General features: G+C 37.6%; 2 protein-coding genes across 2 annotated transcripts in view; one reads left to right on the forward strand and one right to left on the reverse strand.

Annotated features, from left to right (window-relative positions):
- Window positions 1-5,868, forward strand: part of LOC128249123 (uncharacterized) — a 15,962-nt gene extending 10,094 nt beyond the window's left edge. The window contains exons 8-10 of the mRNA XM_052972016.1: window positions 722-771; window positions 3,406-3,666; window positions 5,400-5,868. Of these exons, the coding sequence (XP_052827976.1) occupies window positions 722-771; window positions 3,406-3,666; window positions 5,400-5,476 (388 nt within the window). The 3' untranslated portion in view covers window positions 5,477-5,868. The remainder of the gene's footprint in view (window positions 1-721; window positions 772-3,405; window positions 3,667-5,399) is intronic.
- Window positions 5,869-9,934: 4,066 nt separating this feature from the next.
- Window positions 9,935-15,235, reverse strand: part of LOC106869910 (BET1 homolog) — a 7,798-nt gene continuing 2,497 nt past the window's right edge. Inside the window, exons 2-4 of the mRNA XM_014915841.2 lie at window positions 13,779-13,879; window positions 12,101-12,157; window positions 9,935-11,006 (exon numbers count right to left, since the gene is read on the reverse strand). Coding sequence (XP_014771327.1) covers window positions 10,851-11,006; window positions 12,101-12,157; window positions 13,779-13,879 — 314 coding nt within the window. The 3' untranslated portion in view covers window positions 9,935-10,850. The remainder of the gene's footprint in view (window positions 11,007-12,100; window positions 12,158-13,778; window positions 13,880-15,235) is intronic.

A 15,235-nucleotide genomic window follows, 5' to 3' on the forward strand; every position in this document is an offset into this window, starting at 1 on the left:
ATTATATCGATCCGATATTTCTTTGTTTGTTACTGATTTCAGTTATGTCTATTAGTTGAATGGTGAAGTGACTTTTTGACATTAAGTGATGCAGTTCCGCGGACCACTTTACATCGATAGGCACAAACATAGCGAGACATACATATCTATGTATCTGTCTGTCTCTCTGTCTCTTTCTCTCTGTCTCTGTCTCTCTCTCTCTCTCTTTCTATCTATCTATCTGTCTGTCCGTCTCTCTATCTATCTATCTATCTATCTATCTATCTATCTATCTATCTATCTATCTATCTCACACACATTCTCTTTCTCTCTCTTTCTCTCCATGCCTGTCTATCTATTTAACTACAGCCTATTTAATTGTCTGTTTGTAGGTATTCGTGTGTATCTGTGTGTGTGTGTGTGTGTGTGTGTGTGTTCGTGTGTGTGTGCGTGTGTATTTTTCTCATGGTTCTTCATGTGAAACCCTTTTGAAAATGTTAGGGATAGTTCTTCATTCTAGGAGGTCCCATACTCACTGGTTGCAATTGACTTGCATTTCAATAAAAAGAATTTAGAAATTGGATTTCCCCTTTCTTCTTCTTCCTCCTCTCCGGGCCAATCAATTCACTCGTCTGATTTCCATCACGACACTTGCAATTTTTATACAAAAGAAATAATTAAATAACGATAAATCTAGTTTAACATTATATGTAATATAATTCTTATTTCTACTCCTATTCAGAGACTTACAGATGTTCTGCTATTATTCAGAAGACGGTATGAGTTGGTATCGTAAGTATTATATTTATTTATCAATAATCTAACACTTCGTTTTTGTATTTGTTTTGCATTATACAATAACAACTGTACTGAAACAATGCATTTCATATTCTTCAAAATCCCCTATGAAATTGACCATGCATTCTTTTCTTTACCCACATATTTTCAGTTTCATTCGTTTTCAATTTCTTGTCTAGTGCTTTATCTTTGCAATCTTTCATCCTACACTAGCCTGACCGTCCTACTTCTAATAATAGCGGTGCTTTAATGCTGTGTTCGCATCCAATAAGTCCTCTTACCCTTCTTTTTCTTGGTACATACAGTCTGTCTGTGTCACTTTTTGGGTGGAGTGACCCAGATCTAGTCAGAAACTTCCTTGTCCTTCTACCTAAGCTGTTTAGTTCGTCTACTGTCCATGCGATTTACCCCTGCTCCATATCTAAGGAGTGAAACCACCCAGGTGTTGATAGCTTCGATCTTATTCCGTCCATTTAATTTCGACTTAAGGATCAGTCTCAGTCTGCGCAAGTACTCCACCTCGAATTTTTCTGTCATTTCTTTCTCCATCAATTTATCCATTTCCAAAATCCCTAAGTACTTATGGCCCGCTTCATAACCTCCCCCGATGGTATCATTAGCCCGTCCATACATTTGATTTTGCCTCTCTTCAAGACTAACACACTACATTATTTACTTTTAACCTGCATGTTTGTCCCAATCACTCGCCGAGACACCCCCAGCGTTCTAGGGCGAGTGAAGGAGAAGAGATGTTACAGTATAACTGAAAGCTTGGGGTGGGCAAGTGGCAGGGGCAGTAGCGAAATATCTTCATTTAATACAACACATACATTTAAATTGATGGAGTTTTTCTTAGGATGTGAGCAGTAACTGTCAGCACAATCTTTTGGATTTCTCTGAGACATGGTTCTCCTGGAATCTTACCTAGATGTTTCTGACATCCCTTTCTTATCATAACAAAAGTTTCAAGTAGTGCCTTTTCTTGTGACTCAAAGTGGCAATACTCTCATTAGAATGCGAGTTGTACCCCAAAATGCTGTACTCTGGATCACTTCGAGCCTGACAGAAGCTCCAATATTCTTATATCTTTTTCAAAGCTCTTGGAAACTGCTCTTAATGCCTCAATTACCACCCGTATCACCATTGCTTTCCTCATGCCCCCATAACTTTTCTATCTCGCCCCTGTAACCTTATGTAACCATAATGTTTTTGTTTCCTTACATTTCACCCTCGAATCTCCTGGTATTACAACATCTATTATCTTATATGATCACGATATCTGGCCGTCTCACCGTTGTGACTTGGTCGCACTGTATGTTAAAATCTCGGAGTATTTTTGTAATGTTCGTTTTCCATTACTTCCTCTGTTTTGTGTTCCTACCATTATTTGGTTCTCTCGCGGTTTGCTTTACCGCACAACAGCCAGTGGACATATCTGACCACGTTGTCGTGTCTCCTTTTGTATTCGTATTGTATGAGCTTAAAGCACTCACTAACAATATGGCTTATACTTTCTCCCTTCTCGGAGCACATCCTACACTGTGGCGAGTGAGTGCTTTTATCAATGTGATATTTGGAGTAGTTTGTTCTGAGAGCTTCTTCTTGAGTGCTGCACAGTAATGCCTGAGTGGGCCCCTTTAAGTCTCTTTTCTGCAGCCATTGCCAGGTTCTGTTCCAATCAATCTCATCTTTATTCTCCAAGAACTGACTGTGTATTTTCTTGTCCTGGCAAATTTTCTTCATCTGCTCTTTCTCTGGTATTTATCAAATTGTCTTGGATCTACAGCTTCGTTCACTTTTAAAGTTCCCTGCATTTTCACTGCTTCAATCATTTCTTCTTGACTCCCCTTGACATACCAAGCCAGGCTGTTTTCCTCTTCCCTTACACAACCTTCATACCACACCAATCCCCGTCCTCCTTCTTTCCTCTTTAAATACAATCTTGACACTTTTAGGATGTAGTTCCTTGTTCATTGTCATTAATTTACCTGTTCTCCGGTCTATATCTTGTAATTCTTCTTCCAAGATACTATTCCTGTCCCATATCTCAATCAAAGCAACCGCCCACGTGTTAATTGCTCTAATCTTATAGCAGCCATTTAGCTTCGATCGGAGTAGAAGCCGAGTTCTCTTCAAATACTCTTTCTTGTACATTTCTTTCATCTTGTGTTCATTCATCTTATCTCTTCCAATGATACCCAGGTACTTATATCATTCGTCTCCGACTTTCCTTATAGTTTCACCATTTTCCAGCTTGATCCCATGGCTTTTACTGATTTCCCCCCTTTGTCTGAGCCTTTTCATCGCCATTGATGCCTCCCCATTGTTCCAGATCTTTCATGATGTGATTACATACAATATTTTCATGTAAAAATATATATATGTGAACCTCTGTTGGTCTCGGAGATCAGTATTTAGTTTTGTTAGATCAACAGAAGTACCTCATCTTTGTAGGTATTTGGAAACACGTGAGGGCTGTAACAGGAAGGGCGTCAGGTCTCGGAATTCTTCAACGAATTCCGTATGACTCATACAAGCATGGGATAGTAGACGTTAAACTGAAGACGACAATAATGATGATGATGATGAATATCTTTAAGTTCTTTGCATTGTTGTTTTTCTTTTTAGCACTGGATCCACGATTGGGAAACGTGAATGTCTACGACAAGGAAAAGAAAGTGTTATATGGTATCTCCAATGATAAAGTCTCCTATATGTCAAGCACGGATGGATTATTTTGGAAATCCGTTGAACCAGCTACAGTCATCGATTTAATAAACGGATGCACGCTTCCAAAATGTATCAAAGTATTGACAGTTCCTTGGCGAAATGGCACCTATCTTGGTACAGATACAGTATTTAGCAGCTTCACAATGGAGAACTGGGGAGGTAAGAAAAAATAATTATAATTTGCAAAGGCCAAATGTGTGACGCTGTTACGTGGTTAGAAGAAGATGAAAAGAATGAGAGAGAAAGAAAAGAGTGTTAGCGGTGAGAGCTGGGAGAAAGGGATTGCTATTATGTTATGGAGTTAAATAGTGTGTGTGTGTGTGTGAGAGAGAGAGAGTGAGAGAGAGAGAGAGAGAGAGAGAGAGAGAGAGAGAGAGTTAGAGAGAGTGGGGAGGGTGAGTGTATGTTTACTAAAAGGAATGTAGGAGTGGAAATGTTATGATAGTCAATACGTATATGCTCAAATCACATACTTAGAATAGTTATTTTGACTCTTTATGTTCTGAATACAAATCCCGTCGCGATTAACTTTATCTTTCATCCTTTCAGCACTTACCAGTAAGTGCTTTGTTCGACTAATTCTCTGTCCTCAAAAACACTGGACATGTATTTAGATAAGAAACCATAATATTTAGAATACCTGCACAGAGGTCTGCGTAAAGTAACAGAAAGTGTATGGAGAGGAGTGTATGAGCCTCACACAAGTGTACGAGTGGTTTAGATGTTTCGAAAATGGCCAAAAAATGTCGATTTTGACGAACGTTCTGGGAGATCCGCAACCAGTAGAATTGAGAAAAACATCGCAGATGTGTGTGCAGCTATGAGAGAAAATCGTCGAATCACCATCCATGAATTATCAGAGGATGTGCAGATTAGTTACGGTTCGGTTCAGTCCTGGAGATTTGGGTATGAGACACGTGCCTGCCAAGTTTGTGCCAAAACTACTGTCAGCTGACCAAAAGGACACTTGGAATTCAGTAGTACAAGTTCTTGATTGTGATGAGAACGATGAAAACTTTTTGAAAACTTTGCGAAGCCCTCTGAGCAGGTACCACCAAGCTTTTGACAAAATTTGATGCAGATCCTCTGTTCAACTTTGTCATGGTCCATGCGACGATCATCTGCTACACACGTTTCTCCCAAGCACTGCTGTAAACAGTGGAAGTGAGCTTGGATGTTAAAATTTAGTGTGCATGCACAGCAGAGGTCAAGGTCAATCCATGCCAAGCGGCTTTATTATGTGTACTTTAATTTTGTTACTATGGTAACAGAACACATACTTATTGATCAGGCTACGTACACTAGCAAAACTTTTGTTTTGATTTGTAATTATTTTTGCTTACCTAAATACCTAAACCTGCAGGCGCAGATATGCTTGTGTGGTCAAGAAACTTGCTTTGTATTCACGCGTTTTGGGTTTAGCTGCATTGCGGGGCATCTTGGGTAACTGGCCGCTACTATAACCTGAGGTTGGCCAATGCCTTGTAAGTATGAATTTGTGAGACTGGGAATGTGGAAGTCTCTCTTGTTTATATGTGTGTATGTGTGTGTGTGTGTGTGTGTGTGAGAGAGAGAGAGAGAGAGAGAGAGAGAGAGAGAGAGAGAGAGAGAATGTCTTTATATTTATGCGTGTTCGCCCAACACCACCACAGCTTGACAGCTAGTGTTGATTTGCCTACGTCCTATAACTTAGCAATTCAACCAAAATTGACCGATAGAACGTGTACCACATTTAAAACTAAGTACTGAAGTCGAATTGCTAAATTACTCCTTCCAAACTGGTGGCCATGCTTGGCTACAATCCAGTGACTAAAATAAGTAAAAATACATAAACGTCAGTGAAGTATGTTGATGCTTGCTTAACATAATGATTTTTTTTTTATATACTTCAGCATCATACAATGGACTTTTCAAGAAGAATAACGGTGCCTGGGAGTATAAAGCAGACTGGTCAAACTGTGGCCCTTAAGATGCAGCACACACATACACATACACACACACGTATATATGTATATATATGCACTTATATAAAACATTTAATATATTTCTTGTGACTATTTAGCCATTTTATGATCTTCACCAACTTACCAGACTCACACACACATATAATAATATAGACACCAGCTTGCTTGTCTCCTTATTTACACACCTGAAAGATAAAAGATAACTAACAGTTCTGTATTATTTCCATCTCTATTTACCTTGAAAATACCAAAAGCTACCAGAAATAAAATGATGTAAAGACAAAAAAGAAATAGCATAATCTCACTTGTTTGCTTTTCAATTCCTTTAATTATTTTTGTTTTAAAAAGCAAAATAATTGTTTCAATTTTTATTGAGCCCCTTATATATATATATATATCTTGTTTTCTTTTCATTCTATGTAAATAATATTAGTAAATAATAAATATGACAATAATATACTAAGTTTATAAGTTCATGGCCTAAATTATTTTTTCTTTTTATCCTTTATTCAATTTTTTATGTTTTTGCTTTGTTTATTAATTTCCAGCTTTCAGTCATTGGACTTCCTATATTTTGGTGAAATACCATTAAAGAATCTAAGACATTTATACTATTTCTGGTTCTTTTATTGGCTTTGTCATGTATTGAACTGAGATTGAAGGTATGTGACTGCGACAGAACCACATGGTACTTTTGTTTAACAGTAATTCTGCTATCATTCTCTATAATCCATATGTGATGTATGTGGTCAACTGGACACCCTGTCACCAGTATTTTAATCTCTTCCCAGTGCTACAATGGTCACCCTAGCATGTCTTTTAAAATGTGATTTGCAACAGAGTTCTTCAATGGCAAGAGACTTTATCTGCTCCGGTTCCTTTTCTCATATTGTAACATCTCATTTCCCAGAATAAAGTCATCTGTCATGGGGCTCAAATCCTTCCAAGCTACATGATGTCCTCACTGGTGCTAGTTACATGAAAAGCACCCAAATTTCATTGTAAAGTGGTCGGTTTTAGGAATGGTATCCAACTGTAAAAACCGTGCAGAAGTAGAAAGTGGAGTATAAAGCAGTCTTTGGATTGTTGGATTTTGTCAAACCATCCAACCCATGCCGGCATGGAATGTGGATAGTGATGATGATGATGATGATGATACACACACACAATCAATAAAAAAGACATAGAGTTTTATACATCTTGACCGTCATTGTTGGGTAGATGTCAGATGATTAGAGGTTTTGAAGCTGTGACATTGCTCCACATGCCGCTTTCCTTCTATGATGTCACAGTTTGAGTTGTGAGAAGGGTCAATTACAGTCGATCCAAGGTAAATGAATTTATCAAACCTGGATAGTTCCCTGACACGTGTGACAAGGTTCTCTTAACAAGTATTCTGCCTAGTGAATGGAGGTCATCAATCATAGTATCATTCCCCAAGAAAGGTGATCTACAACAGATGTCCAACTTCCGGTAATGAGTCTCATGAATCTCTGTTAAATCGCATATGTGCAAAGATAGATAAAGAGATATGTCTACCAGAGTGTCTTTAGAAAGAACTGTAGTTGCATTGAACAAATTCACATAATCTAATACAATACATGGATTAGGCAAACAGAATGTTCAAAAAGGTTTTATTAATCTGTCTGGGAAATGGATTCACAGCATATTATGCTTGTTAATTAGTCCGTATTTACATCTTAGAATCTCAAGTGCCTCCACGCAACATAAGTTACAACTGCCACCCCACCTTATACGGAAGTACTGTAAAAATAATTCATCATGAACTAATCAATATTTCTATCTTTCAAATCCTAATTAAGTTTTGCTAATCAAGAATTACATAATTTGTGCCCGTTATTAAAAAGAATGTACCTGGTTCCTCCACCTCAACTCAATTTTGATGCCGTACTACTGAAATAGTAGCAAACCTTATCGAGTGTATGGTCTGAACGTTTCGACATTATATTTTCTCTGGAGGCACTGGTCACCTAAAGGCTATCCCTACAGTTACATATACTATCAGATTTACTAAGTGACCAAGAATGATTAAATTATTATTGTCAGAGCCACTGTTATGAAAGGGTACACAATCAATAGTAATGTTCCTGTTAGATCGAGGTGTGTTATAAAAAAAAAAGAATAGGAAAATTGCTTGTATAATTAGAATAGCACAATATTTTGAATTGTGTAATATCGTATCATTAAAAGTGACAATATCATTGGCCAAATTAGGTGTGGTGAAATGTGAAAATTTACAATATCGACTTGCAGCAAGAAATATTTAATGGAAACCTCCTGGATTTGCAGTTTGTGTGGAATATTTTCCTTTCCATGTATGTTGCCAGCCAGGATTCACAGGAGTGCTGATTGAGGAATCTGGGTGTATTCCATGTGTGCACACACACATGATATGTTCGTCAATGAGGATTCAGTTGTTTGATCCAGTGAATTCAAGTGTAAGCAGTTGAACATTCCAGCCATGTGGAACTGTAACATAATTCTTAAGCAGAACCAGCAGAACCGGATCAGAAAAATTGTTTGAAAAGAATTGTTCGAAAACAGTTATTCGACATAAATATCATTTGTGTACCTGATATTTAATTTTATCATTTTTGTTTAAATAAAATAAAAAAATTTAGAATAAATAACATGTATAATTGTACTTTTGAGTAATTTTCATTCATACAATTTTCCATTCGAAGAAATGTCTTTCGAACAATGTTCACATTATCAGCATAACACTGTGTGGCCATGCTTCATCTTTTGAATTACTAATACAATCTACCTAATGGGCTTCTATATAGTTTCTACCAATCCATTTTCACTCATAAGATATGGGTTCAACCGGAGTTGTAAATATGTCATTTGCTCAAAATGTCAAACAGGGTAATTGAACCCCATACCTTGTAGGTAACAAACTTAACCATTCACCTGTACTGCACCTATACAAAGTTAGAGAGAGAGAGAGAGAGAGAGAGAGAGAGAGAGAGAGAGAGAGAGAGAGAGAGAGAGAGAGAGAGAGAGAGGCATGCAATCATATTTAATACGTCTGTGCAGAAGAGAATGAGGACAAAAGGCCTTTGCTATAGAATTTGTCTCATGATATTAAATTCTTCTCATGGACAATATCTGAAAACATAGATATTGTCCATGAATGACATTATTGTAACAAATGGCCCATGCATTTCTGCATCATGTGCTTCATCAGCAGTGAATACCGAATCCGTTGTTCATACACCAGGAAGAAAAGCCATTTGTATCTCTAAACAACAGATAATACATTTGCTGAAATGTGCAAAGCTTGATCAAGCTGGAACCAGATGCACGTGAAGTAGTGTTGATGAAAACAAAGATGTGGACAATTACAATTAACAACTTCCAATAAACTCAGACATGGAAAGACCTTCCACATCTAAGTTTATATATATAAAGCAAATACACACATACAGACACCATTCATACACAAACTGTTTCTGTCTACCAAATTTTGCTCACAAATCTTCGACCCATCTGAGACATTTGTGCATAATACAGCATAACAAGATTTAACTAGGGAACACGTCATTGCAAAGCTAACTTTTTTTTTACAACAGGTCAATTGTTACTCCAGCCACCTTGTGCTGTGTGGACAATACTGGACTGACTTGGTACCTCAACTTAAGTACCTAATTCAACTGAACCTTAATTATTTCTTATATATATATTGTAGTACTCCATTGGTTACAATGACGAGGGTTCCAGTTGATCCGATCAATGGAACAGCCTGCTCGTGAAATTAACATGCAAGTGGCTGAGCACTCCACAGACATGTGTACCCTTAAAGTAGTTCTTGGGGAGATCCAGCTGACCCTTTGAAATACAGGAACAACAGAAACTGCAAGAATGTGTGAGAGAAAGTTGTGGTGAAAGAATACAGCAGGGTTTGCCACCACCCCTTGCCATAACCTCGTGGAACTTTTAGGTGTTTTCGTTCAATAAACATTCACAACGACCGGTCTGGGAATCGAAACCGTGAGTCTACTGCCCTAACCGCTGGGCCATTGCACCTCAACAATATACATATACATATATCGGTTAAAGTAGTGATGAAAGCAAGCAATTAGTCAAAATAAGACTATGGTATTTAAATTCATTTAATTCAATCTGCTTTGACTAATTGTTTACCTTTCTTCATGACCTTAACTGATACCTACTGGCTTCAAGGTAAGCCACCAACTGCTAGTTTTTTTCTGAACAAGACTTTCACACAACTACAACTTCATCTGTTGTTTGAACTGGGATTTTGGTGAATTGCCTATTGGCGCACTCAGAATGGATACCTGTTAGTTTAAGTTATCTTGACGGGAAATCCTCATATCTCGTGTATATATATATATATATATAAAAAAATCTACAGATATGTATACAGTATATAAATATATGCTTTGGTGGAAGATGAAGAAAGTAAAAAGACTTTCAAGTTTTAACAATTTTGATTTTTAATACTTTATTTGCAGTGTTGGGGGATGAGGGGAGACAAAAGAGTCAATTGTCTCTTCAGGGTCTCCTTTCTCTTCAGGAGAGATTAACTCTCCACATCTGATGGAAAAAGAATTTACACAGGAAATTCCAGGTACATATGTATGTATGTATGTGTGCATGTGTGTATATATAATATATGTATATATATATATATATATTATATTTGGGTTGAAACAATATGTTTGGGATAATCCAAGAAAAAAAATATAATAGAAATGCAAGAATGCAAGGATTAGTACATGGGTGTAATGGGGGGTGGGAGTGAAATATATACTTCAAGTGGACTTAGTTATGATAGAATGGGTTATTGATGTTCGGACCAAAGAATATAGAGTCAGCATGATTCAAGAAGTAAGGAGAGACTGTTATCTCTGTAGCAGGAAAGAGGGACAGAGAGAGTTCCAGAGTTCCAGAGTTGTACAATGGGGCTGCGAGGAATTACCGAGTCAGGTGGAGGAGGATATTTTTTGCTGAATGCTAACCAAATTGAGTATACAGGTCAGTGAGTATTCATGTGTGCATGACTCACTGACCACTTGTGTGAGTATCCATGTGTGTGAGTGTGTGTGTATTTGCATACTTGTAGTAAATAGTCTTCCAGGTATTTGAAGTGTTGTGTATTTTCACTTTGCAAAGGGTTAATCATCACTTAACGATAAAATGGAGTGGAGGGGGATCTGGTGAAAGACAAAGAGGGAGATAACCAAAAGAGAAAGAGAGAGAGAGAGAGAGAGAGAGGGTGATAGCAAAACAAGGAAGATGGTGGAAGAGAGAGAAGGGGAGAGAGAGAGAGAGAGAGAGAGAGAGAATGAGGGGAGCAAATTTCACTGAAGACTGATTTACAGTGGAAACTTGTCACCTGGTGCGTACAACCAACCAACAAACTCCAAAAACAAATAATGTGAAGAGGAAGAGGTAAAGCCATATTTTCCAGTGTCCTTCTTTGGTAATTCCTTTTAAACGATGCATAGTTTTCTGTAGAAGACCTGTTGATCCTTCAAAATCTGAATCCTAGATGGAAAGAAAAACTGGAGTAAAATACTGAAAGGAACATGGGGTTAGAAAATAACTATTTTTAAATATCACAACGGAGGATATTCAGCAACAATACTTTGGAGTAAAGATTGTTTGCCAACATAACATGGCCGAACAATTATTCTGTGCTGATGAAGGGAAATTACCTGGAAATCACAATACACAGATATTGTTTTGAGCTGAGTGGGGGTGCTAGATTCCCTTGTTCGAAAATATAAGGACACACATCGTGTCATATAGCCAGCTGGAGATGATGTCTCCTGGGGCTAAATTACAGCAACATTAGTCCTAAACCAGGACTGCCATGTTATGTTGGCAAATAATCTTTACTCCAAACATGTGGTTGATTTCAAATGCTTGAACAAGGTTACAAAACACATGTAGAGAAAGGGGCACAGTTGATTGGTACATATGTTATTGACTAATTGCAAATGGCACCTGTGCCGGTGGCACATAAAAGCTGTGCATTGTGTTCATGAGCAACAAACTTTATTTTCATGTTGCACCAGTTTAGTCAGCTGTAGAAATGAGCTGTGACATCACTGGTGCCAAGCTGTATCGGCCCCTTTTGCCTTTCCTTTGAACAACATCAGTGCCTTGGCAACGGCAGACTGTTATGCTGGGGCAACTGTTGGTCTGGAGGGGAACTTTCTAAGTGCAATCGCATGGTCATTCATGGCCAAAGGAGGCCTTCACTCTTTCAGTATTTTTGTTTCGTAGAACAGTGCAGTTTACTAGACTGGCACTAAACTCCCGATTGTAAAGTATCAAGCAGGTAAGACTCCACAGTGTGTCTCTCGAAGAAATTAGTTCAGCTCAGCACTGTTCATTTGACATTTCTAGTGTTGTCTGTTTAACTCCAAGTCAAACTTGATCAAGCCCAAAACTATGATGAAGGCCATGACAACCAACAGCATCCTCATTTTTCATGACAACCAACAGCATCCTCTTTTTTCAGACTGAATATGTAAGAAAATTCAATGTTTTTACACAATGAACATTTAGATTTAATAGAAACTTGTTCAATTTTACTGGGGGTGGGGGAGAAAACCTCCGAAGAAACAGCTTACCATTTGATCCAGAAATGTGTTCTGTGTCCGTATTTCTGTACCTATATCAATGCTGAGCTGCAAATATAAAAAGTTAAAGAATATCATCATCGTTTAATGTCTGCCTTTCATGATGGAATTGGTTACAACAAGAAATTGCTAACTTGAATAATTGCTTGTTAACTCACATTCATATTTATTCTTTTCTACTTTAGGCACAAGGCCTGAAATTTTGGGGAAGGCAGGGCAGTCGATTAGATTGACCCCAGTATGCAAATGGTACTTAATCTATCGACTCTGATAGGATGAAAGGCAAAATCGACCTCGGTGGAATTTGAACTCAGAATGTAAAACAGATGGAATACTGCTAAGCATTTCGCCTGCCATGCTAATGATTCTGCCGGCTTGCTGCCTTCACATTCATGTTTATTGTGAAAGAACTAAGACCAGGTAAAGAATACTCATTAGTAATGGCAGTTGACCAGGCAACCCCTCTGGTGCTGGTTTGGTCTCTGTCATTTCTTTTTATGAAACACACTTTCCTATACACACATAGGTAGAACAGAATTTGTTGAGATAGATTTCTTTACAACTGGATGCCCTTTCTGTCAAAATTTCTCAATTGTTTCTAAGTTAGGAACAATATTTTCCCGTGGGTTGACATGTTTTCATGGAAGATTGGAATTGAAGGACACCACCCGTGTGATGGCGACACACATTTAAAACTATTATATGATGTCAGGACAAGGAGAAACTAACACATACACACGCACAGACAGACACACACACATAATAGGGTTCTTTTAGTTTCTTTCTACCAAATCCACTCACAATGCTTTGGTTGGCCCAAGGCTAGAATAGAAGGCATTTGCTCAAGGTGCCACGCAATGGGACTGAACCTGGAACCATGTGGTTGTGAAACAAATGTCTTAACCTCACAGCCATGCTCGTCCCTGAATAGTACTAAAGACTCAATTTTCAATTACTATCCTCTCTATGGGGTTGAGTATAATAATTTCCTATGAAATCACAGGCTTCTTGACATTTTGTGCTCAAATAAGAAACCTGAAGTGAAAGGACCAGTTAAGACAGAGTTATCTCTCTTAGATGTTGTCTTAAGAAAATATGGAAATAAGAATTTCCAAAGCTAGAAAGGAACCATTGATGTTGATTTCTTTCACTTTTATATCTTCAGACCTGTAACGTGAATGCAGTTGATCTGCAAGTTGAAGACTGCAGGAATAAAACATGGACAGAAAAGTAATCCCAGAAGGTTGGTACTCTATAAGAGGAAGGATTAGTACAGTTCTATATTTAAGAGATGAGGAATTATGTACATTATTTACATTTGAAGGATATTCAGTGACCTCAATAATAATAATAATAATAATAATAATAATGATAATGATAATGATAATAATAATAATAATAATAATAATAATAATAATAATATAAAAAAATACGTTAGGAATGAGAACCCAGGTTCGAAATTTCCCCAAGACACCTGATGAAGGCTGGAGGTTATATCAGCCGAAACGTTGTGTTAACAACAAACAAGATTAGGACAAATATCTGTCGAATGTAAATAATGTAAGTAAGGAAGGATTAGGTATGGTGGTTATGGGGAGTTTAGAGACAAGGCAGAGGTCAGGTGTGACAAAACATAGAAGATAAAAGGGAACTGAAACTGTTTATTTACCGATTTCAGGGCCTTTACTTTACCCTTGAGCGAACTTTCTAACTTATCATTTTCACCTTCAATAAAACTATTTCCAGGTGCGTCATGTGTTGTCTGAATACCTACAAAAGAAAAAAAAGAAAATAATAAAATACATAAAAATATGGACAAAGAAATTGTTACAACAAATGCATCAGTTGTTTATAAGCCATTTAAAAAAACACAAAAACCGTTAGATTCACTTCAACATTTAAATTTAATTTGCCAAAATACTTTTGTCGCTTTGAAACTGCGACTTGTTCACTGACAAAATTCTGTGCTGCATCTGAGAAAGTAACAGTTAGTTCATGATATATATGCATGTGTGCCTGTATGTATGGATGTATGGATGTATGTATGCATACTAATCATATCTGTCAGGCATGTGGAAGGGAGTGTGATTTGGCGGAAGGACTTAAACGACATGCAAAAGTACATGAAGCCCAGTTACAACCACAGCTGGCTATTGCCGGTAAAGGTTTTAGCTGCCAATTCGGTACAAGACACTGTAGATCTTTAGCTGGGCTAAAAAGCCACGTTCGATCACAGCACCGTTAACAGTTAAGCCTCGTGCAATGGCCATACTCGATAACGAGGAGGCAGCCATCATGTGTGCATGTAAGTATGTGTGTATGTATATGTGTACATGCCTATACTTATGTATGTAATGTACGTACATACTTATGTATGTATGTGAGTATTTAGGTATATAAGTGTGTAGAATGATGTTGGTTTATGTCATATGCAATTTTCCAGCTTTAGCAGACAGTTGGGAAAGCTACCAAATATACAACATTGCAACACAGGAAAGGACTAGCGTTACATACTGTAACCCCTACTAGAATATATGTCATGGTCCCTGGCAAATGCCAATAAACTCATAAAAAAGATAGATTTCTAACTTCAGCACATACCACAGATACTTTAAGGGCCATAAGTGAAGTCCACGAGCATTTTGTCTGGCCTTTAACAATTCTGACAACCCTGCTAGAAATAGCAACCAAATTTCCCTGATGCTACAGTTTAGGGTCTATAACCCTTTGGCATACACAAATGCAATGCTTATCTATTCATAGTTGTGAATCAATCATGATTTATCTTCAAGTTTTGAGATTTCAATAATTTTTATAATGACACTGTAGGGTAAGTGTGAGATGCTGGATCTGGTCATAAATTTGGACATAAAGCAGATGGAATATTGTGGTCAGATATGGGCACTTCAAATGCTAAAGGGTCAAAAAGAAAAGAAAGAAGATATAGAGAGTAATGTTGCTGTTGATCCCTGCTGGGGATGGGTCAGTGGAACATTTTCTATAGGGACTGGGAAAAAAGGGGATGGCGGTAGGGATAGCAGACGCATCTTTTAATTGCCCTAATTTTCAAAAACATTTTCTATAGGGACTGGGAAAAAAGGGGACGGCGGTAGGGATAGCAGATGC

This window comes from Octopus bimaculoides, chromosome 11 (assembly GCF_001194135.2).
Source record: "Octopus bimaculoides isolate UCB-OBI-ISO-001 chromosome 11, ASM119413v2, whole genome shotgun sequence".
Classification (NCBI taxonomy): Eukaryota; Metazoa; Mollusca; class Cephalopoda; order Octopoda; family Octopodidae; genus Octopus; species Octopus bimaculoides.